At 36.0% G+C, this 24,021-nt stretch overlaps 1 protein-coding gene and 1 pseudogene across 1 annotated transcript; both read right to left on the bottom strand.

The window, feature by feature from the left end:
* Positions 1 to 511: 511 nt before the first annotated feature.
* Positions 512 to 3,366, bottom strand: LOC132305083 (uncharacterized; annotated as a pseudogene).
* Positions 3,367 to 11,222: 7,856 nt separating this feature from the next.
* On the bottom strand, positions 11,223 to 23,385 carry LOC132303467 (ras-related protein RABH1b). Its single transcript, XM_059800730.1, has 6 exons — positions 23,134 to 23,385; positions 18,093 to 18,163; positions 16,730 to 16,818; positions 16,408 to 16,519; positions 11,985 to 12,075; positions 11,223 to 11,785 (listed from the first exon to the last, which is right to left on the bottom strand). The coding sequence occupies exons 1-6, from the start codon at positions 23,248 to 23,250 to the stop codon at positions 11,639 to 11,641; spliced, it is 627 nt and encodes a 208-aa protein (XP_059656713.1). The 5' UTR covers positions 23,251 to 23,385; the 3' UTR covers positions 11,223 to 11,638.
* Between the last annotated feature and the right edge of the window lie 636 nt (positions 23,386 to 24,021).

The raw sequence follows: 24,021 nt of genomic DNA, 5'->3' as shown, positions 1-24,021 counted from the left end.
TTCGAAATTCAATCTCGGTAGGCCCTTTGTCAAGATATCAGCAATTTGGCTACTTGTAGGAACAAATGTCATACAGATTGTTCTTTCTTCAATTTTCTCTTTGATAAAATGACGATCTACTTCCACATGCTTTGTTCGATCGTGATGAACAGGGTTATGAGCTATACTGATCGCAACCTTATTATCACAGTACAGCTTCATAGGTAGATTTGCTTCAATTTTTAACTCTTGTAATAATAACTTTAACCACAATAATTCACAAATACCCTGAGCCATAGCTCTAAATTCAGCCTCTGCACTACTTCTAGTAACAACTGCTGTTTTTTACTTTGCCAAGTTACTAGGTTTTCCCAAACAAACGTACAGTAACCAGTAGTGAACCTTCTATCTGTAATTGAACCTGCCCAATTAGCATCTGTGTATGCCTCAATTTTCTTCTCTTCATGTTTTCCAAAAAACAGGCCTTTACCAGGAGTTCTTTTGAGGTACTTGAGGATTCTGTACACGGTTTCTAAGTGATCTTTTCCAGGAGAATGCATGAATTGACGACTGCACTAACTGCGAAGGCTATGTCTGGACGTGTGTGAGACAAATAGATCAGCTTTCCAACCAATCGCTGATACATGCCTTTATCCACAGGAGTTCCACCTTCTGTCAGTCCTAGCTTTTGATTAGGATCCATCGGAGTATCAACAAGTTTACAACCAAGTATACCTGTCTCCTTTAGTAAATCCAGAGTGTATTTTCGCTGTGAGACTGAGATTCCTTTGTTGGTTCTTGCAACTTCCATGCCCAAAAAATATTTTAAGAAACCAAGATCTTTTATCTCAAATTCACTAGCCAGAGCCTTCTTCAATAGTTCTATTTCTTCAAGATCATTACCTGTTAGGGTTATATCATCAACATAAACAATTAATATTGTGACTTTCCCTTCATGAGATTGTTTATAGAATAAAGTATGATCTGCTTGAGTTTGACTGTATCATTGGCTGCGAATTGCTTTAGTGAATTTTTCAAACCAAGCACGTGGTGACTGTTTCAACCCATAAAGGGATTTCCTCAGTCTGCATACTTTCCCAGATTCGCTCCTGTTTTCAAATCCTGGTGGTCTGTCCATGTATACCTCCTCATCAAGATCTCCATTAAGAAAGGCATTCTTCACATCTAGTTGTTGTAAATGCCAATCCAAATTTGCTGCGAAAGATAAAAGGACTCGGATGGTGTTCAGTTTTGCCACCGATACAAAAGTCTCTTGGTAGTCCACTCCATATGTTTGAGTAAATCCCTTCGCTACAAGTCTAGCTTTATATCTTAATAGAGCCATCAGATTTGTACTTCACAGTGAAGAACCATTTACATCCCACTGTTTTCTTTCCTGTAGGCAAGTTTACCAATTCCCACGTGCCATTTTTTTCAAGAGCCCTCATTTCTTCTTTAACAGCTTCTCTCTACTCTGGAATAGATAGAGCCTCCTGTATAGAATTTGGAATTTCGACACTAGAAAGATTAGTGGTAAAAGCTCTATAGGATGGTGATAATTTTTTATACAAAACAAATCTAGAGATAGGATGAAGGGTGCATGATCGAATTCCTTTTCTAAGGGCAGTTGGCAAATCTAGATCAGATTCATTATTAAGCATAGAAGTAGACTCGAATGGGAGATTACCTAAATCAGAATTTCGAGTCACTGTCTGAGGTTCGAATTCTTGGCGATGTTGAGGTCGTGGTTGCTCTATTACTCGTTGATTGTTTCGTCGAGTGTAAACCCGTAGCTCTTGTTCATTCGGCTGCTGAAGTTCTCCCCCTATCTGAGAATTTTCACATGTTAATGGCATAGTAGGATTAGAAGGAGAATGTGGAGGTTGATCTGGTTGAGATGGGGTTGAGTTAGGTAGAGAAATATCCCAAAACTGATCTTCTGAAATAGTTGCTCCCCCTGAAGATCAGTTTTTGAAAAAAATGATTGGTTTTCAAGAAAGGTGAAATCCATGGAGGTGAGAAATTTCCTTTTTTCTGGAGAATAACATCGATACCCCTTTTGAGTAGGAGAGTATCCCACAAACACACATTTTATGGCTCTTGGATCAAGTTTGCCACGGTTATGGCTATGTATATGGACGAAAGCAGTACAACCAAACACTTTGAGAGGTAATTTGCTAATGAAACGTATATGAGGATAGGCTTCAATCAAGGAGTTGAGGGGAGTCTGATAATTTAGGAGTCTAGTAGGCATACAGTTTATGAGATAAGAGGCAGTGAGAATTGCTTCTCCCCAAAAAGTTTTTTTTTCATATTTGAGGTGAACATGATAAACCGAGCCACTTCTAGGAGATGGCGGTTTTTTCTTTTAGAGAGGCCATTTTGTTGGGGGGTATCTACACATGAGCTTTGATGAATAATGCCATGTTTGTTAAGAAACTCACTGAGAACAGAGTTAAAATATTCACGACCATTATCAGTTCTTAATATTTGAATTTTTGTTTGAAACTGATTTTGGATCATGGAGTGAAATTCTTGTAAAATACGCGCAGTTTCAGATTTTTCTTTTAAGAGAAAGACCCAACAAATTCTGGTGTGATCATCAATGAAGGTTACAAACCATTTTTTACCAGTAAAAGTTATTACTTTAGAAGGCCCCCAAATATCACTATGAATGATGGAAAAAGGTTTTGATGATTTGTACGGTTGAGATGGAAAAAAAGTACGATAATGTTTAGCAAGTTGACATATTTCACATTGAAATAAGGCTGGATTTTAATTCTTGAATAATGAAGGAAATAGGTTTTTTAAATAGGAAAAACTAGGGTTGCCAAGTCTACGATGCCACAACATTATTTATTTTTCTCCAAATAAAGAAAGAACTTCACTCTTACAGCTTGTTTTTAGAGCTTGTCCACTCACGACTATGTCCTCATCAAAGTAATAGAGCCCTTCACATTCCCTAGCACTGCCAATCGTCCTCCCCGAAGACAGTTCCTGAAATTCACACAAGAAATTAGAGAATTTAGCAATACAGTTTAGATCCTTAGTCAGTTTGCTAGTAGACAAAAGATTACATGAAAGATTAGGAACATGAAGAACAGATTTGAGGGTTAGACTCTTTGAAATTGGAATTGAGCCTTTTTCTACAATGGAAGATAATGAACCATCTACAATTTTTATTTTTAGATTTCCAGGACATGGATTATATGAAGAGAAAAAATTTGCACAACCTGTCATGTGATCGGTGGCTCCTGAATCAATGATCCAGGGTTCCTTTTTGCTGACACTTAAAGCAATTTTAAAACTACCTTTTTGGGCTAAGAAAGACGAAGGATTGCTGGAATTTGTGCTAGACTGGTTAAGGAGTTTGATCAGCTTCTCCATTTGGTCCTTGTCGAGAGATAAGGCACCGGAGCTATGACTGTCTGGAACAAGGATTGGTGGCTAACCGTCGGCTGCAGTTTGATATCTTTGTGGTTCTCTTTCTGATCTTGGCTTCCAGTTTGGTGGTTTTCCATGTATTTTCCACCATGTTTCTCGGGTATGACCTGATTTGCGGCAATGGTCACACCATGGTCTGCCTTTCCGAGGACGGTTGTCATAGTTTAAGGGACTGGAGTTTTGGGTAACCAAGGCTGATCCTTCTGTTGAAGCAGGTTGATTTTGGCTACCCATCATCACCTTTTTTCTGCTTTCCTCACATCGAACTTCTGAGATTACTTCACGGATGCTTGGTCGAGGTTTAATACCGAGGACTATTCCCCTTACTTCATCAAGGTCTTTATTAAGACCCAACAGAAACTTATAGATTCGTTCTTTCTCGACAATCTTTCTATATTTTTCTGCATCTCCAGGAGTATCCCATACAGAGGTCTCGAACATATCTAGTTGCTGCCAATGACGAGTGAGTATATTGAAATATTGGGTAACAGACATCTCACCTTGTCGTAAATCATGAAGGATACCCTTAATTTCAATCAGTTCTGATGTATTTTCATTATCAGAATAAGTCTCTCTTGCTGCATCCCACATCTCCTTTGCTGTTGCATAGAACATGAAGTTTTCTCCTACCTTTGTAGTCATGGAATTAACCAACCATGACATAACCATCATGTTCTCAGCTTTCCAAGTTTTGAATTTTGGATCTTCTTTTGCTAGAGCAGTAATCTTTCCGGTGAGATAGTCGTCCTTTCCTTTGCCACAAACGTACATCATGACGGATTGAGACCATTGTGGGAAATTGTTTCCGTTCAGTTTGTGTCCGGTAATTGGTAAGACCGAGCCTTCGGATCCTCCGACATGGCTGAGGATGGTTTTTTCTTGAGTAGATGTCATATCCAGGCAAGAGCTTTATTTCTGCTCTGATACCATAATGATGATAGGTGAATACTCCGAGAGAAAGAGAAGAAGAAATTCTCTTATTGCATATTTAGAAATTGTACAGAAATAATACATAAATAGGAAAATTTAGAGGCTACAGACTAGCTACTCAATTTCCTAAATTGATGGAATAAAAAATAGGAATTAAACTAGGAAAGTCAACACACAAAGAATCAAATCAACATTAAATAGGAAAAACAATCAGCTAGCATTTACACCCTAAGATTAGCGTGCCAACTATTCATGGATAAATCCATGTCTCCACTACGTATTGAGAAAAAAGAAAGAATTCTCAATAGATGTAAGTAAGCTCGTGCTATTGTGAATTATATTTATTTTCATCTTTAATATTCTATAATTTGTATTATACTAAATACAAAATTTATTTGTAGGCGTCCGATACTTTTAGAAGTCAGCGCTATGGCTTAAATAGAAATAAGACACAATTGGATTTGTATTTAGAAGAACAGGTGCTTGATCAAAAGCAAAATGTTGATCTAGATGTTCTTGAATACTGGAATACAAACCAAAATTGATTTCCTGAACTTTCTATGTTGGCACGTGATGTTTTGAGTATTCCTATCACGACAGTTGCATCAGAGTCGGCCTTTAGCATTGGAGGCCAGATTATCAGCAAATATCGAAATTCAATCTTATCGGAAAATGTAGAAGCATTGTCGTGTACCCAAGATTGGTTGAATAATTTTTTACATTTAATTATATAAAGGCCTCACATGATTTGCATCTGTTATAGTAATTGTTTATATCACCTGATTATATTAGAAGCTCTATTGAAGTACTGTCAACCACTAGTTAGAATGAACCTATTGCATGATTTGCATCTTTTACTTGTCCTGCTAAAATTAATTGTATGTTTACACTTAATTTTATGTTTCTTTATTCTTCTTTTTTTTGCCCTTTTGGGTAAAGATCACAATAGTGTGATGATTGCCGAGAATTAACAAAGGACTATTGGAGTGGAACATTCCAATAGTTAACTCAAAGTTCATTGTAGTATTCTTAACTGTATTTTGAGGAATCCAGGGCTTATTTGTAATGACCCGGTCATTTTTCTTCCTTTTCTTTTTCTCAGATTTTAACGGATATTTTTTTTCCGTTGTCTTTTCCTTTTTGGGTTCGGTTTTTCATCACTTGATGTCGTCTCGAGTGCTCTGGAATGATTTCCGAGACTCTTTTCCTTGGATTGATAACTTTCTTTGGGGATTGTGTCATTTCCACATTTTATTTTTCCGAACACTATTTACATTTTGTCTTTTTCTCGTTTATCCTTTTTCCTTGCACAACCTCACTTTTTGTGCTCGAATTTGATTCCGGTTTTGCATGCATTCATGATATTTGATTTTCATGATATTGGTATTTCTACTTTTCTAGAAAAGCATGCTGATTGCTTACTTCTTTCATAAAGGGGCATTAATGCATACTTTAGTGTAATTATTCTTAACTTGTGGGGATTTAGTGTAATTAAATAAAGTAATTATTTTTCATCTTGCAATTAAATTTGGAGGATATTTTCAAAAAGGACCTTTTTGCAATTTTTGAAAAGTGTGACAAATGTCACACTCTCATTGGTCCACTTGTTGACATTTGTGTGGAAACACTTTAATGCATTAGATGATGACATTTGAAGGGTGAGGATTCACCCACTTGTTGGCCTAGGATTAGTGCACTTGTTGGCTTGGATGGTTGACAAGTGTAGGTGTGAGATTAAGCCTGGGAAGAAGTCATGGATTGGTGACAAATGTAGGTTCACAATTTAGTCTTGCAAATATCTTTGGGCCACTTTGGGATTATGGTTTTAAAGGAGGGTTTTTGTGCAATTGACTATAGATGTGTGTGTTGACCATGGTGTAAGAGCACATAGTAAGTGGAGAATTTCTATTTCCTCCACTCACACTTAACCACATTATTTCATTCTCTTTCTTACAAGAAAACCATAGCCTCCATGGATGGAGCTTGAAGCCTTAGGCATTGACTTTGATCTTTGAGGCCCTTCCACTTACTTTAGACCATAAAACTTGGAATACTTTTTGTTCCCCTCATCCTCCTCTTCAAAACCCTTGAAGGATTTAGCCTAACTCCTAGTTTTGCTTTGGTATCTAGAGATTCAATTCTCTAGTGAGGTATTGATCTATTATTTTGAAGTATTTTTATGTCATTATTGAGTGTTTTACATGCATGAAAGAGAATGACTTGTATTTTGCCCTTAAACTGTTTTAACTTGAAATTAATCTTGTCAAATTAAATATAGAATATGAAAATATACTCAATTAGCTTTCATTTAGTTTTGGTTTCACATAATTTGGATTTAAAATGAATTAGTTATGAATTTTTGAAATTGCAAGCTAGTTGTTGGAAATTTGAAGCTTTTCCTTTTCGGTCCGGAAATAAATTTTTATATGGAGCTGTGATGCTTAAATTACCTTGAAATTTTTACTGGAACTTCCCTCATGGGTTTAACACTACTCAGAATTTTTTCACGATTTTAGAGCATTTCTAATTTTTTTTTAAAATCCGAAACTATCTGCTGTCCATGTTTTTATTGCAGCTGGAAAACATATTTTTAGATGATTTATTTCACTAACCTTTTGACATTGGATCATGGCTTAAATTTTTAGTTTTACACTCTCATATGTTTACTTCCAAAATAAATTAGGTTTGCCCAATTTGGATGTCAAATGAATTTTTCATGAATTTTCAAAGTTGGAAGCTACAGGCTGAAAATGTGTTTTCTGGGCAGAATTTGTTTCGAAGTTATGGGTCAAAACTGTTTCAATTGGGAAAATATTTTGTTAAACTAAATTAATATTATCAAATTACAGTGTTTAAGCTTTCATTGGGTTTTGGATTCATTCAATTTGGATTAGAATTGAATTTTTTATGAATTTTACAAGTTGAAAGTAGCAAGTTGAAAAATCTGTTTTGCGGACCGGAAATTTGGGGCGATTTCATTTCGGTGGTAATTGGGATTTTCGTTCCAATTGAGGTAGGGAATGTTTTAGGATTATTTGTGTGTTGTATTGTGTGTTTACCATGATTATACAATATATATGTATGCCTTGTATCAAATCTAGAAAGTTAGTAATTTTTATTTCTTTGTATAAGATTTAAAATTTATGATGATGTATAACTTTGATTTAAATTGTAACATGTTAGGAAATTATGCTTAGATATGTTGGTTAACATATATTAAATTTGGATCATTTGATTAAAAATTACAACTTTTATTTAATATTTATCTTTAGTGAAAGTTTAATTCACATGGTTGTATCAAGCATTAAATCAAGTTGTAATGTGGTATTTAAATAGGCCTTGGCATGTTCTCTAACATAGATTAAATTGAGGGCATTTGGAATTGTTTAAAAATAGAGAGGAAATTAATTAATTAGCTTGATTAATTTTGTTTTAAGTGTTTTAATCACTCAACTTGTCATTTGATGTTATATATATGATGACCATGATATGTCTTTCAACATATATTAAATTGAGGTTATTTGGATTAACTTGGAATTTAGAGAATTTAACTATTTATGTTTAATTAAATTCTACTTTATTACTCCATGGACTTAATTGCATTTTGGAAGTTGTTTCTATATTTAAATCATGAATTTGGATTTGATGTATGTTCACTTGATTACTTTTGAGCATTGGATAACATAGTTGTTACTTTTATATTCATGAGAATATGTTTTTCCTTATTGAATATATTGTTGCTATGTGTAAATAATTGCACACTTTGTATTTGACATCTTACATGCCATAGTAGTTGTGAATTTTGAGCATGTATTGTATAAGTTTCCAAAATTTGGATTGTGCTTGGTCAATAGTTGATATCTTGTATATACATGTTGATATATATACGTTGTTGCACAATTTGTTGATTTTGGAAACTTGGGGATGTCGTTGTTTGGCTACGGCTAAGACTTGGTTCTAGTACGGGGGATTGTCCATCTATATAGTCTAGTGCGCACATAGGGAGGTTACCAATGGGCTAGTAACCCTAAAGTAACTATGTTGTCGGTCTGATCCGGCGTGACGTCCGAGTATCCACTTTGTTTGATTTCGTATTTCATTTCAAGTTGATAACTAGATGATATCGTAACTTGTTGTTCCTTATTTGATTTCCTATTTTGCGCTTAAGATGTGGCTTTGTAAAAGCATGCTTCATGCGTTGTATTGGAAGTTCCATTGTTGGTTAAATTGCATCGATATCATAATTTGTGTTTTGATGTTCAAATGTAGTTTAGGAATGACCTTATAGATTCATTTTGAACATAGACGTTAGGTGGCATGACCCACACTTATTGTTTTCGTAATTTTGGATTTCAAGTTGAAGACTTTGAGAATCTATATCTTGTTGCCTTGTATAAAATGTTTTCATATTATTTGAATTGCATGAACAATGTGATATGATTGAAATGATCTAGGTAGCTTAGGATGTTCCCTGGGTCTCATCTTGGCATAGACGTTAGGTGACATGAGCCCCTTTAACATGTTTCATCATAAGGTGATAAAATTGTAAAATACTAGGTCGATGCATGCTCATCTCATACGAGTAGCTTTATGTTACTCACCCCTACGATACTGGGGCATATTTCAGATACAGGACCCAGGATTTGAAGATTCCATTGCTCCTTGGATGGCTTACAGTTTCTAAGTTTCTATTTTATGCAAGTGTTAGCATAAGATGCCTCTTTGTAGCCCTATTTGTTTAAACTTGTATTCGTTGATTCGTATATGTAAAGTGTACGTAAGTGCACTCTTTTCAATGTATTTAACATGCATGAGATGAGGCCGGAGACCAATGACATGTATCTCGTTTTCTATGCACTTTTGTTTTCAAAGTTTATTATGAAAATATTGGAAAATGTTAAGTCATTACTTCATAACTTTCGCATCGGGTGTTGGAATTTCATATCTTTTCTGCCCGGAATTAGAATTAGACGATTCTTGAGTCTAATTTTGTTCATTTTTTGTTATCCTTCCAATGGTGCGCACGGTGGCACCCTTTTCAGTGAGAAATGACCATTTTGACCTTAGTTCATCTCTTTTCGGGTTAGGCATTCTTGCTTCATTTGCTTGGCTCATTTGAGTTCGGTGGCTTCATGGAGAGTCACTTTGGGGCCTTAGGGATGACGTACATCTCTTGAGGTCATTTGGCTTCTTTCGCTTCCGCATTTCGGTTCCGTTATCGGGTCAACTTCTGGTTCATCACTAACGCACCGGGTTAAGAAATCCGGGTCGTTACATTATTCCCCACAACAATATCATTTGATGTATTTTCAAAAGATTATGATGAAGAGGGACTGGTTGAAGATTTTGAATCTATCATTGCTCAGCTTGAAAAGTGATCTTGTCACTGGTTGAAGATTTTGAACTTTTGTCTCTGCAACTTTGGTGATTTGAAGAGGCTTTTGTCTCAACAAATATGGTTGAAGATTTTGTACTTTTGTTTCTACAACTTCTACGCAAAGTCTTATTTTGTATTATAATGAAGTCTAGCACACTTAAGAATTGCAGTGTATGTTGGGATGCTACTGTATTGCCTAGAGTAGTTGATGCAAAAATATTTGTTGAGTCATGTTTTTGAATGATTTATGATTTTGTGATTATGCTCTCAGCTTTATTATTTAAACAGGATATTCAGTGTTGTCTCGTTAAAATGGCAAACATTTTTTGAAATAACCTTTAGATTGATATGTTCTTATTTACTTGTATGTGTCTATATACAGGATGTACTAGAATGCTGATGTTTTTGGTGTGTCTGGTTGGTTTTATACTGATGTTCTCCAGATTGATTGGCTAAAATAAATAAATAAATGGGTCCACGGGTCAGAGTTGGTTGACCCTGTTTATTTTTTACCTGCCCATTTTTAACCCGTTCAGAACGAGTTGATTATGGGTCATGACCCATATTTGACCCGTCCATTTTCAACCCGATTCAAATTCGGCCCAACCCGCCCATTTACCACCCTAGTAGGAATACAATGCTACAAATGAATTGACAGTTTTCTCTACCTCTAACCTCCATAACTTGTTAGACTCCTTATATATAGGCATCCTACAGTCCTACTCTTTAATAAAAGGTTCAGATGCATTGCGATCAATAGCTAAGATCTAAGCTCAAAAAAAATCCACGATTCTCTAATTAAATACAAAAGACTCTAGAAACTAACCATCTAACAATCTAGATATTTACAACCTTCCATATATGATCTAACAATCTAGATATTTACAATCCATATTACAACGCTCCACAACAATCTAGATATTTACAATTCCTGTTACAACACTAGACAATTCCTGCGCATATGATTTGCAGATGCCATGCTCTTTCATATCAGCAGGGCGTGACACTCACTGTTGTTATAAGATAAGGCCTTATATTTGCACACTAAAATTTTTTCTCTATTAGCAGGTGTCACAGCGATGTTGACAATTGTAGCTGGTACGAGTACTGTCCTCACCAGGGGCATAGCGATGTTGGCAGAGATTCATGAGTTAAGCCTTTGAAGTCTCGCTTTCAAACCGTACTCCTAGCTTGAATGGTGCATATGTTGTAGAACCGATACACGTATTTTAAAAAAAACTAATTTGCTCAAACTATTAAACCAATCTTACTATTGTGAGGACAGTACTCGTACCAGCTACAATTCTCTGAACTACTCTCTCATTCCCACATTTCTTCCTCTCATTCACTTCCTTCGTTCCCTCATTTTCGATGCTTGAAATCCTCTCCTGTGAAACAGTGTCCGTTCTCCTCCACTTAATGAACATCACAACGTTTTCAAAAACTACAAATACTAAACCAATTTCACACTACTAGCATGTCATACAAGCACTTTTACAAACACATAATGGCATTACTATTAACTCTGCGCTGCAGCGTGGAGCTCAGTTTCTCAAACCAGGAAGATATCCGCACCAAATACTTAGATATAAATTTTGAAGAACATTGCTCAACATGAAATGCAAAGGAGTCAAAATCTTTTCAAGCTAATAATCTTAATACACATCAATCAAACTATGACAAGTCTAACGAACACGACAATTAATCGTACTGGGGTTCTTTCTACTGCTAACTTCTTCCGTCTCTTGTGTTTGATTTGGAGGATTCTCACGAAGAGTAAGAACAGGTCATACCCCTTTCAGATACTTAAATAAGGAAAAAGTAAAATGAAATGTTTATATATCCCGGGAAAATGTAGGCAGCAGGCAATGGAAGAGAGATATGCAAGGCTCAAGTCATTTACTTTTATCAGCAAGCACATCCACCTGACTGAGATTGGGACTGTGATGCACTCGCGCTGGTAGACTTCAGATTCACATCAACCATGTCTTCTTGCTTCGTTGAAGAAAGTGTTTCCATTCCTGGTAATGCAGCAGCAATTTTCCTAAACAGTGCCTGTACAAGATTCATTCTATCTTAGCTATGTTTTCCCATGAGTAACTACAAGGAACCACTAAGTGTGGACCCCCAAATCATTAGTGTGCCATTATATTATTAAAAACTAGAATATTGTTATAAGTCCATCTCCGTTGTGTGTGTTGTGTGTGTGTGTGTGTGTGTGAGAGAGAGAGAGAGAGAGAGAGATTGAAGGTACCTTGATGTTGAATCCAGCTTTTGCACTGGTTTCAATAAACATTACATTTAAATCACGAGATTTGGCTTCTGCTTCTTCTATCGAGACTTGCCTAAAGGAAAACCCACACAAGACTATGTTAAAGAAGGGGAAAATCAAGTGAAAACCAAAATTGATCAATTTATGAGAGCAGAGAAGTATCAAATAGCTAAAATCCCCAAGTCTTTATAGGAAAGAGACGAGGGCATTAGCAAACAGCACCAAGCCGAGGAAAAAAGATGGGGCTAGCGTAAGTGATGCTCCAAATTGTGTACTAGCCCGAATAATTAACTAGTTCAACTAAGCCAACAATGTCAATGAAGAAATTCAACTGAAGGGGAAAAAAAAAAACCTGTAGTATTTATACTATGTGTATGAGCATTTGGAAACAAAGAAAGGGTATAAGCAAACAGATGAATGGAGCTAAGTTGATTAAAATGGGGAAAGCATAACTGATGTTCTGAACTGTCTAGCATACCCAGACAATCAACAAGTTTGATAAAGCCAACAATGTTAAGAAAGGTACTCAAATAAATTTAAATGAAGCTCAAAAATGGTTACTTCTCTTTGTTAGAGAGCTATATGTAATTTCATATTTTAGTTAAGGGTGGCACTATATTTTAATAGTTAGGGCTATTTCTTTATAATTTTCTTCTGTACTTTACGATTTGTAATACACAAGTACAAAATTTTCTTCTTCTCTTGCATCAGAGCAGTGACGACTTGGCTTGGAATCAAAACCCTAAAATTTGAAGTGGCAAACTTGATTTATCTGCTTCAACTTCATTGCAAGACATTATAATCACAGCATCTCGCAAACCCTAATCACAGATCATTGCAATCGATCGTTGTTAATTCTGTTCGATTTCGCACGACCTCGCAATCAACGATCGCATCTCTTTCTCTCTCTGTTTGCAACTAAGTTCTTCATTCTCACAATAGCACTACGAGTTCTTGTTTCTCTGCCTGAACACTGCATCTCTATTTGCCTTGCAATTTCTGCGCGCATCGCAATTTCAGTTTAAATATCATCGCATGACCTGCCTTTGATTTTGTTTTCGTCACGCAACTGTTTTGGTTATATGTTTGTATCAATCTCTGCACTTTGCTCGATATAGACTTCTCTTTCTGTTTGATTTTCAGCACACTGTTCAATCACAATCTTGCTTTGACACACTGTTCAAATCCTTGTGAGTAATTTGTTGGGTAGAATTCTCTTTCAACCATTGCATATCAGGCAGAGGTTTTTATTTTGTGGCTCCAGTACTGTTCATTTAAAGACCTTTGCATCTTGGACAGTAGTTGAAACAGTAGTGAGTTTTTTGGAACATTGGGGAAAAAATCCATTTTGTCATATTTACAATAATAATAATAATGATGATTATTAAGAAATCAATGGGACCTCCAACCAAAACAACCAACCCCCCCGCGCGCCCGCCAGGCGGAATCTTGATTTATTTTAAAATGGCCAGTGGTAATTCTGACTCCCTTCAAGCAATTAGTGTGAAGTTACAATTATGCTTCTTAGGCAAATGTGATGAAAAAAATTCTGCTGGGGAAGAACACACGGGGTTCTGTTACTGGAACTGTGTCAGTCCCAACTCCCAACAGATAAGAAGAAAGAAAATTATGTTGAACTGTTGTCCACTTGGGAGGTGAATAATGCAAAAATAATTACTTAAATAAATAATTTTGTGGATCAATCAATTGGTATGCATTTGGCCAAAGTTTCTACAGCTAAAGAAACTTGGGATTTTCTACCCAAGTTATGTGTTCAGTCTAATTTCTGAGCGCATTCGTAAGTATCCTGTTTGTTTTGATTTTTCTAATTCTTGTTATTCTACTACTTTCTATTCTTTTTTGGCATCTCTTCATTCTCTTTCTGAGCCCACGTCCTATATAGAGGTTGTCATGAATCCTCTTTGGCAACAGGCAATGGATGAAGAGCTCTCTGCTTTGCATAAAACCGGCACATGGGACTTTGTGCCTTTACCCCCTGATAACGTGTATATGCAGGTGGGTCTATAAAATCAAAATTAATTCTGCCAACTCTGTAGAATAATATAAAGCTCGTCTGGTTGCAAGAGGATTCTCCCAAGAATATGGAATTGACTATGAGGAGACCTTCGCTCCTGTAGCCAAAATGATGCCAGTTCGCACATTGATTGCTATTGCAGCCGTTCACCAGTGGGGTGTCACAGCTGAATATAAAAAATGCCTTTTGAACAGGGCCTTGACTGAACAAGTTTATATGATTCCTCCTCCTCCTCTTGGTCTTCCTCAACATCTTGGAGAGGTGTAAACTTAGGAAGGCATTGTATATTCTTAAACAAGTTCCTCGGGCTTGGTTTAAGAAGTTCTCTATGGTGATTTGTGCTTTGGGTTTTCATCCAAGGGATCATGATTTTGCTATTTTTTTCTTTTTCGCTCTTCTTCTGCTGGCCTTGTTATTCTTCTTTTGTATGTTAATGACATTATTCTAACTGGTGATGACACTGGTGGCATTGTTCTCTTGAAATCCCAATTGCCGCAGTAGTTTGAGATGAAGCATCTCAGTCCTCTTCGCTATTTCGTGGCATTGAAGTAGCTCATTCTCCTAAAGCTATCTTCTCGCTCAGTCTAAGTATGTGTAGCATATGTTATTCACAGATCTCATCCCACTAATACTTGGACAATTGAGACTCCTCTTGAGCTTAATGTTCGTTATAATCATATTGATGGCGTCCTTTTGGCTAATCCCACTTCATAGAGTTATCGTTGGCAGTTTAGTGTATCTCATTGTCACTCAGCCTCTTCTTACCTATGTTGTACACATCGTCAGCCAGTTTGTATCATCATCTACTACTCTTCCCTAGGTTTCTATTCTTCGTATCTTGTGCTATCTGCGGGATACTTTGCACCAGAGTTTATTGTTTTCTTCTATATCAGCTTTGGAGCTTTGAGCTTTTTCTAATGCTGATTAGGTGGGGATTCCCTAAGTCGTAAGTCTAGCACTGGTTTCTACATCTTTTTAGGTGATTCTCTAATTCCCTGGAAAAGTAAGAAACAAATAGTTGTTGCTCGCTCTTCTGCCAAAGCTGTATCTTGCCATGGCTGCTACTACCGCAAAGGTCATTTGGCTGCGATGGTTGCTTACTGACTTGGTTGTTTCTTTGTCTGCTCCAACTGATATGTACTGCAATAATAAGAGTGCCATCCAAATTGCACATAATTTGGTTTTTCATAAGCGGTATTGAGATCAATTGCCATTTGTGCGACATCACCTTCAGCTTGGCACCATTTCTCTACCATTTGTTACTTCTATGCAATTGGCTTTCTTCTTCATGAAATCCTATACTATTATGCGTTTTCATTTTCTTCTTTACAAACTCTCGGTGCTTCTCACAATCAAATCGTGAGTTTGAGGGGGGTGTTTTTTTATTTTTAATTTTTAAGTAAGATTGTATTAGAAAGTGTTCAAATGAGAAACGCAGCTTAGAGAACTACACAAAGCCAAAAAGGCCACTAAACTCTCAAAGAGTCCAAAAAATCAACAATTTCCCCCACGGATTTACAATTTCTCCCCAAAATCCAACAAAAAAGAGAAAAAAGAATAAAGAACTTAAGCGTTCCCATGGGAGTCTCTTCGCCATTGAAAGACCTCCTATTCCTTTCCGTCCATAAGCACCACCAAACACACACAGGCGTCATCCTCCAAAAGTCGCGGGCTTGGGAATCCAGTGTACAACCTCTCCAAGCCTCAATCAAACCCATATATGACCTAGGCATAACCCAATGGACCCCAAACAACTCAACAAAAGGGCCCAACAATCTTGGGCCACAGGACAATGGAGCAAATGATGATGAACCGTCTCATCATCTCTCTTGCACATACAACACCAATTAACAACAATTTGTTTCCTCCTCAGATTGTCCCAAGTTAAGGATTTTCCCTAGAACAACCATCCATGCGAAAAAGCCACCTTGGGAGGAGCCTTGGACCGCCACGAGTTTGAGGGGGGTGTTAGAGAGTTATATGTAATTTTTATATTTTTTTTAAGGGTAGTTCGGTATTTTAATAGTTAGGGCTAGTTCTTTATTATTGTGTTCTGTACCTTATGCCTTCTGATACACACGTACAAAGCTTTCTTCTTGTCTTAACACTTTGATGACCATTTTACCCCAGCAGGCATGAATAAAGCCTCTTAAAAGACAAAAGATTATGCCATTGGATAACATTACATCCAGCGGGGCCATGACTTGCAACAGTAAAGGCTGAAACTTTCAGGCATAAGAATGAACTAATTCTCAAAATTCATCCACATGCCAAAGAAAGAAACCCTTAAACAAGGACTAACTGAAAATAAAACATAAATATCTACTAAGGAATCAATCACTAAATTCATTACAAACAGTTAACCATTACCTTTTTTCCACGAGATCGGTTTTGTTTCCGACAAGAACAATAATAACATCACTACCCCTCTCAGCGCGAACCTCCTCGATCCATTTTGAAGTGTTCAGGAAAGACTGCCGACCTAAACCACAGAGACACCAGAGAGACAGTAGGAAACCATCAGGAATAGTAGGATGATACCCAAACGACAATAAATTGAAAGGTGAGGGTGAAAGAAAGACATGGCCATTAGATTAATGGCAACCATGGCAACTAAAAAATGGATAACAATTGAAGCAGGAGTAAACGAATAAATGACAAAAAAATATCAAGCTGAAAAAACTTTGCATACTTGCAACATCATACACAATAACTGCAACAGAGGAATCCCTAATATAGCTTGGAATGAGACTCCTAAATCTTTCCTGTCCAGCCGTATCCCTGAAACCATGTAAGACTTAGATAAAAATAAAAATATTCTGAAAGAGAACTTTTTCCATATAATAAAAAAACCATGTAAACATCAGTTGAAAACAACAATAATGTGCAAGATGATAGCATAAGAATAAACCAAGTCTTTTGTCTCAGTAACCACAATCATTAGTACAACTGCGCTTTCAACATCATTCACTGTGCCATGAATGCAAGCAAGGTAATTTCTCGACTAGCTATGAGATAAATAATCATTTCATACTACAAAGATCTTTTCAAGTTGCTACTTGCATATAATTGTTGTCAGACACATGCTTTTTCCAATTGAGAGATGTATTGTGGAACGTGAACTTAGTTTTAGTGGTAATAGAAAATTAATCCATGCTGTCAATTAGCTGAAGATTCCAATTACCAATTACAATACTTTGTTTCAATAATCTTTATGATATCTTATAACTTCAATAACAATGAATAGCAGGCTACAAAGGGTTTTCCTAATATTCTCTGGATCTTGATTCTAGATCACAAGAGAAGAAATGTCAAAGAATGAAACAAATGGTAACAATGGAAATACAGAGGATGTAAAGATGAACGGGAAACTGGAAGCTGTAAGACCCATTATTTGGAAACTTATTCCAAAATGAGGATTTTTGAGATAGATCTTTTGGATGCAATTTACTTGATTCATCTCTTCAACTTGTGGTGCAAGAACGAACTCTACAATATTTCAGGGGGTCATTAAGTAATTGCATATCAATTACTTTTGTGTAATACACTTGCACGACCCATATCTTCTCTCTATTACTTTTCTTTCAACAATGATGTTGAGCCAAAAAAGTTTAATTGGTTAAAAAAAAAACACATCAAATTCTTTTAAAAGAAATATGGTGCATACATAATTCAACTAGTCTTTAAATTTACCACCAAGGCTTTAGCTCAAGTGACATTACCTCCTCCTCCCATATGGGAAAACAAGGTTTCAAGACCCCATTGGAGCAGTAATGGGTGCCCATGAATTGGGTGCATGCAAGGCTGTGAGTTCGATCTGTGTGTTGCTCAACTACCAAAAAAAAAAAAAGGTGCATACAACTTCAAGAGAAGCAATTTTCATATCCACTGTATCAAAACATTTTTTGTCCTTAATTATCCATCAATGTGCAATACAGCTTTACACAAATTTTGGATCAACAGTTCCAGATATATTCTGTTTATAAGAAAAATGTACCAAACTTTGCTCTCCAACATAAAGATAACTGCAGAATACACAGGGTGCTAGATCTTACCACAACTGCAAACGAACTGTTCGATCTTCAAGATACATAGTCTTTGACAGAAAATCAATACCAATTGTCGCCTAATTCAATATAAGGATATATATTAGTTTCACAACTGCATCAAGCTAAATATCTGAGCTTCACTTAAAGAACTCAAAAAAAATTAACATGAAAAATCAAACATGGCCTCCTCATAACAACCCAACTAGAGAGAGATAGAGAGGCCAATAACCTGACAGAAAGTGCATCTAAGAAATGGAGCTTTCCATGCACAAAAAAATGCTATCTATATGATTAAAAGCGTTCTTATAAAATAATATTAACAAAACAGTATATGAAATTCAAAAGATGGCATGCATATAGGACTATACCATCTAAATTGATAACCAAGATGAATCAATGCACATATAAAGTTCATACTATCATGTAAACGCATAAAAACCTTCATACTTGTCAGGCAAGAAAGTTATCAATCTCATTCAACCATCTTATTCAAGATGAGTGTTAAAATCAACCACAAGCCATTAAATAAGAGATGATGTGGATTAAAGAAACTTCTTATTATTCAAATCTCGTGATGAGCATTTCTTGTAAGGTAATACTGGATGCTATGCACCATAAAAGCACCATGGAACACTTTCATCACAAAGATGTCGGTATTATCTTATCGGAAATTATCCGATTGTTTTAGTATTTGTGGATAATTTATATGTCCAAATAATAAAAAAGAAAACAAAATGGTGTTGGTATACATGTCAAAGCTAGGCGAGTTTTAAAATGCTTCAATATCTCATATGGTCAAATTGCCAAGGTTGTAGCGCAATTTTACAAGTACTTGTGGCCACTAAAAGGGAGAGGGTGTTAGATGCTTGAATCTTATCTATCAAAAAACCCAAATTACATGTGAAGACCTATTATATTTTCAAGGGGTGTTGGAAATGAATGTTGGTTACAATCAGAATGCCTAATAACAGAAGTTCCACAGGAACTATTTCTGTTCCTAGTTCAGCACTCTCCAGATTGTAAAGCTTTTGCATCATAGGATATCAGAAGAAATAACAAAACAAAATTTTGAGTTTTCTGGAAATTAATCTCCGCAATCTCAAACTCCGAATACATCTGTTAATATGGGGCGGAAGTCCAAGTGAAGTTCTTAGCTAATGGAAGAATATTAATCAAAGAAGTTGACATGAGGTTGGATTTTCAATTCAAAATTAGCGTAATAGAATATGAAAATCCTGACTTATGAATCTTCAAATGGTAACTAAAAGGATAGCCCAAGTCTCTTTCCACCATTTGCTCCATGCACTTCAACATGGATGTGATAAACTTGCCGAATCCCCAAGTATAAAGTGGGTGCAGCGTAAATTAGAAAGAAAAGAGGTTACCCTGTTTGAAGTGAGTTTCTGCCGAGGTAAATAGCTTGATGAAGGCAAGGGTGTGACGACGATGATGATGACAGTAGCTTGATGAAGGCAAAAATTCATAATTTCATTTTTCACTGGCTGGTAAAAGCAGCTCCTCGCGACAGGTATGGTGTCTTAGACAAGGCTATTATCATTCATGCTAGTAGGTTAAAGAAGCCATTAATTGTGTTGTTGATAGGTCGGTAAACGTGTTCTGCAAAAATTTTGGAAAGACCTCCATTGGCTTACTGGGAAGGAAGAAAACATAGATAATTACAGTAATCTTGTGATTTAGGAAATTCAGACGTTTACATAAATAGATAAATGTCAACCTCTACATTGAAAGATGAATTCAGATATCATGATATACCAGTATATATTATAAAATCAATGTTATGAAACAATTCCACAATAGTTTTAGATATTGGAGATTCTAACGGAGATATTCACATGGTGACATATTAACAAATACTCAGTACCATGATTAGAGGAAGCATGAGATTGCAGATGCATCAAGAATGGAATGAGTTACTCATTAAAATATCTCTTTGTCAAACAATCTTCTGTCTCAAACATTTGCTGCCTCTTATTGATAAATTTACCATGCTAGAACACAAGGACTTCAAAATGAACTTTGTAACCCAACTATCTCCAAAAATAGAAAACCATAAAATAAAATAACAAAAAATGCATAACTGTCTCACCATCCCCCTGCCACATACGTACCAATTTTTAGGATTATCTCTACCCTCATCAAGTTATCAATTGCATCAGTTTATCAAAACCACTTGGAGAGGAATGAACAATAAGTGTTATAATTATAGATTTCTAGCACATGAATCAAAATGTTAACTCCCCTCCCTTAATTTATCGCAATTCTTTTTCTTTTTTTCAAATCTAGACTCCAATAGTTGGGCCTCAAAACTTGTTTTTATGAGAAGAATCCAATTACAGATGGACAAGTTTCGAGATCCGCCAGAAATTGAATTTAAATTGCAATTCCTGCAAACTACAATACAAAGAGTGGGCCAATTTCCAGTATGTACTAACAATCGACCTTTTCTTTCTTCCATTCCTTTTTTTTTTCCCCTCTAAAAGGTCAAGGCCAATCCACTCTCTACACTAACGTACCAAACACAGTCCAGTCCAATTTCCAACCCCCTTTCTTCTTTCATAAAGCCATATAAGAATTTTAAGATTGCAAATTGTCCTTAGCTAATTTAAAAATTCATATTCTTCGTTCTTTATTCTTTTATGTTAGAGGAAGTACATGCTCCTCGATTGATGATTTCTTTGATCTCTTGGATTCTATTGGTCCTTAGATCTTTTCTCTTGTATTAGGGATGCGTTCCCCTTTTGAACGTTTTTCTAATAAATTTTTACTTATCAAAAAAAAAAAAAAGATTGCAAATTGTCAACATTCTTATGGTGATTAAGAGGGACATTTCTAGTTTCCCTTACAATCATTGGAACTAGGGGTGCACATTCATCAATTACATAAACTAAGCTTGGATACACGTTTTGTGCATTGTTTGAATGAACCAAGCCTGAACAACAACAATCTGGACTCACCTAGGCTAGTGAATAGTTCATACTGCTGTAAAGACATTTCAAACAGGTGTCATTTGATTATATAGATGAGATCCTTTATGAACCTACATAAATAAAAATACATTTAAAGGAATTGTTGGCTGGTATATAAATCTAATAAACTATGAGAAAAGTTGAACAATATTTTTACAAGTGCACAATGAAGTGATAAGCACTTATTTGTATTAGTCATTTCAACATGCACACTCTAATATAAATATGAGTGAATATCTACATGAGAAGACCAATAAGCCCATAAACGTAATTGCGTCCAGTAAACATAGATGAACCAAGCTTGACCAAGCTTTTTAAGCTACATTCAAAGCTTTAGTTCAGCTCGAACTCGTCAAAATTTTAATATACCGAGCACATTCGAAATCCGGCTCGACAAAGCTCAATTCATTTACAGTCCTAATTGAAAATTTTCTGTTAAAATGCCTAGGCCTTCTTAATAAGTAGTTCCAAGTCCAGCCCAAAATGAATTTAAGCCAGAAGGAAATCAAATACAGTTGATCAATCAAAAGCCCTCATTTAGTGGGTAAAATTTTTCATTAAGTCAAACATTTCACTAAAGGTGCCATTCCTCTCCCAGCTACTTCACTTTCATGTGTATTTCACTCATAATTGTGTCGTAGAACAAGCAATGGCAGTCTTAAGATTTACCATTACACTATTAGCTGACTAATCCGACCAGTCTTAGCAGTGACTGAGAAAGACACCAACGACTGAGAATGAAACCTAAGTCTACCCTCACTTGATTATTGTCTTTGGTGTCCTTATTACCCTACACTAATCATAAAATGGACATATTGGTGAGCATTCAAAGCTATGTTACATGTACTCGGGTACGGGTGTCGGACAAGGGTATGTATCCATGGATCGGACGGGTCAAATCTCCAAACAGAAGGACACACGGACACGACTAAATATTCATTTTATTAATTATTTTATTTTATTTTCTAGAGTAAAGTAATGTTTTTATCTAATATAATGTTCAATATAGGCATTTAACTCTTTTCAAAGTAATAATATAATGTAACTGAATGATTGGATATGTTTTTTAAATACATGTCTAACCAAAAGTGTCAGACACATATCCCATACCCATGTCCGAGGGATATTGGTCCAACACAGGTACTTCACTAATTTTGAAGAGTTCATGTAACAGGGATTCAAAGGCAATCATTGGTAACACCAAAATGGTCTACAAACCAGTATCACCAACATATGAACTCCAATTAGAAATTAAGTCTATTTAATTCAATACCAATAAGCATGCCTTAGGGCCAAAAACACATAGGCTATATTTGGTAGCATGAAACTGGCTTCTTGAGAGAAAATCTTCCTTGCAAGAGGAGTACCATGTCATCGGTGTCACCAACTAATTATATCTTGTCACATGAGTAAGAATGCATCTATTTCAGCGGAACCTATAAGGCTATATTTGGTAGCATGAAACTGGCATCTTGAGAGAAAATCTTCTTTGCAAGAGGAGTACCATGCCATCGGTGTCACCAACTAATTATATCTTGTCACATAAGTAAGAATGCATCTATTTCAGTGGAACCTATAAGAATGCACTACATGTCAGTGTCTTGTGTTTCGTACCCCTGCCGCATTAAAGTTTTTGTCTTTTTTTTTTCCTGAATATTAAAGTTTTTGTCAGTGTCTTGGAACTGAAATTGGAGGAAAAATTAGTTCAAAATTAAAACTAATTTCTCTCCGATTCCAATTCCAAAATGCCGATTCCATGCTTCCAAACGCAACAATGATATCATTATAAACAGCATAATTAACATAACTGATTAGAATTGAATAAGATCGGTTCCTTAAACTGCTCTCAAATCTAATTCAACATCAACATACAATAGAATCTAAAGAAAACACTACAGATAAACAAAAAAAAAAAAAATTAAATGATCAATCCGAACTCTAAAACTGGTAGATCCACATCTAAAAAGAAAATTCAATAATCGATCTAAAGCACTAAAATCAGGTATATACGTTTCGTGTATATATGTATATGTATGTATATAAGTTGTGATCTGTATTACCTGATATGTATTATCGAATTTATCGTACATGAACCGAGTGATGATGCTTGTTTTGCCAACCGATTGATCCCCCAAGAACACGAGTTTGTACTTGGCGAGTGCAGAAACTGGAGCCATAAATTGAATCGAACTGCAGATTCTGTAACTTTTTCAATTGGAGTGATTAAAAGGAAGTTACGAACTCAAACCTCGGTTTTGGTTTGTGTTCGAACTTTTGATGATCTGAGGAGAGAGAGAGAGAGAGAGAGAGAGACGTCTACTGTCTCGTCACTTAACGGACTTTTTTCTTTTTTCCAATTGGGGCGGGTTTGGGTTAACGATTTGGGTAAAATGGTTAAAGTTGTTTCGGGAGTGGATGCTATACGGCCCGATTACTGTTTACACCCAAAAAAACCGACTAAACACGTGTGAGTCGTTGATTAGCACAACCTGCACGAGCTCAAATCCCCTGCTGTGAGTTACCCTGCAGTCCCCTGCTGTGAGCTGATGAAAGGCCTTAGTTTGGCCACGTGTGCTTCAGTTTGTAATATGTCTGTGGGCTCCACTAAAATGGTGCAAAACGCATTATTCCGTTAAATCTGCCTTCCGTTAAACATCCATCTCTCGGCATCTCTGAAAAAGCCCAAAAGAGCCGGCTCTACAAATTAATTGAGCCGTCTCCACATTTCTTCTTGAGCCGGCTGTCCATTATTTTTTTTTTCTTTTATTTTTATTTTTTTTTGCTTGGCAAGGAACCGGCTCTAAAAATTCTGATCACAGGAATTCTGATCACCTTCACCATCAAAATAAGCTATTGACACAGTTCTGTAAAACTAATTTCACACCTCTGTAAAATTAATTTGACACCTAAATTTAACATTTTTTAATTCTTTCATTTGTTATCTGTTA

This window comes from Cornus florida, unplaced genomic scaffold (genome assembly GCF_030987335.1).
Source record: "Cornus florida cultivar Cherokee Brave unplaced genomic scaffold, ASM3098733v1 CherokeeBrave_3.0.0_Hap2_Chr04, whole genome shotgun sequence".
In the NCBI taxonomy this organism is placed as follows: domain Eukaryota; kingdom Viridiplantae; phylum Streptophyta; class Magnoliopsida; order Cornales; family Cornaceae; genus Cornus; species Cornus florida.
This window is presented reverse-complemented; position numbering and strand designations above follow the sequence as displayed.

Coding starts and splice junctions, on each gene's coding strand:
- LOC132303467 (XM_059800730.1), bottom strand. CDS start 23,250: ATGGCTCCAGTTTCTGCACTCGCCAAGTACAAACTCGTGTTCTTGGGG. Junction 18,164..23,133: donor AATTCGATAATACATATCAG/GTAATACAGATC, acceptor ATATTGAATTAG/GCGACAATTGGTATTGATTT. Junction 16,520..16,729: donor TATTGTGTATGATGTTGCAA/GTATGCAAAGTT, acceptor TCTGTGGTTTAG/GTCGGCAGTCTTTCCTGAAC.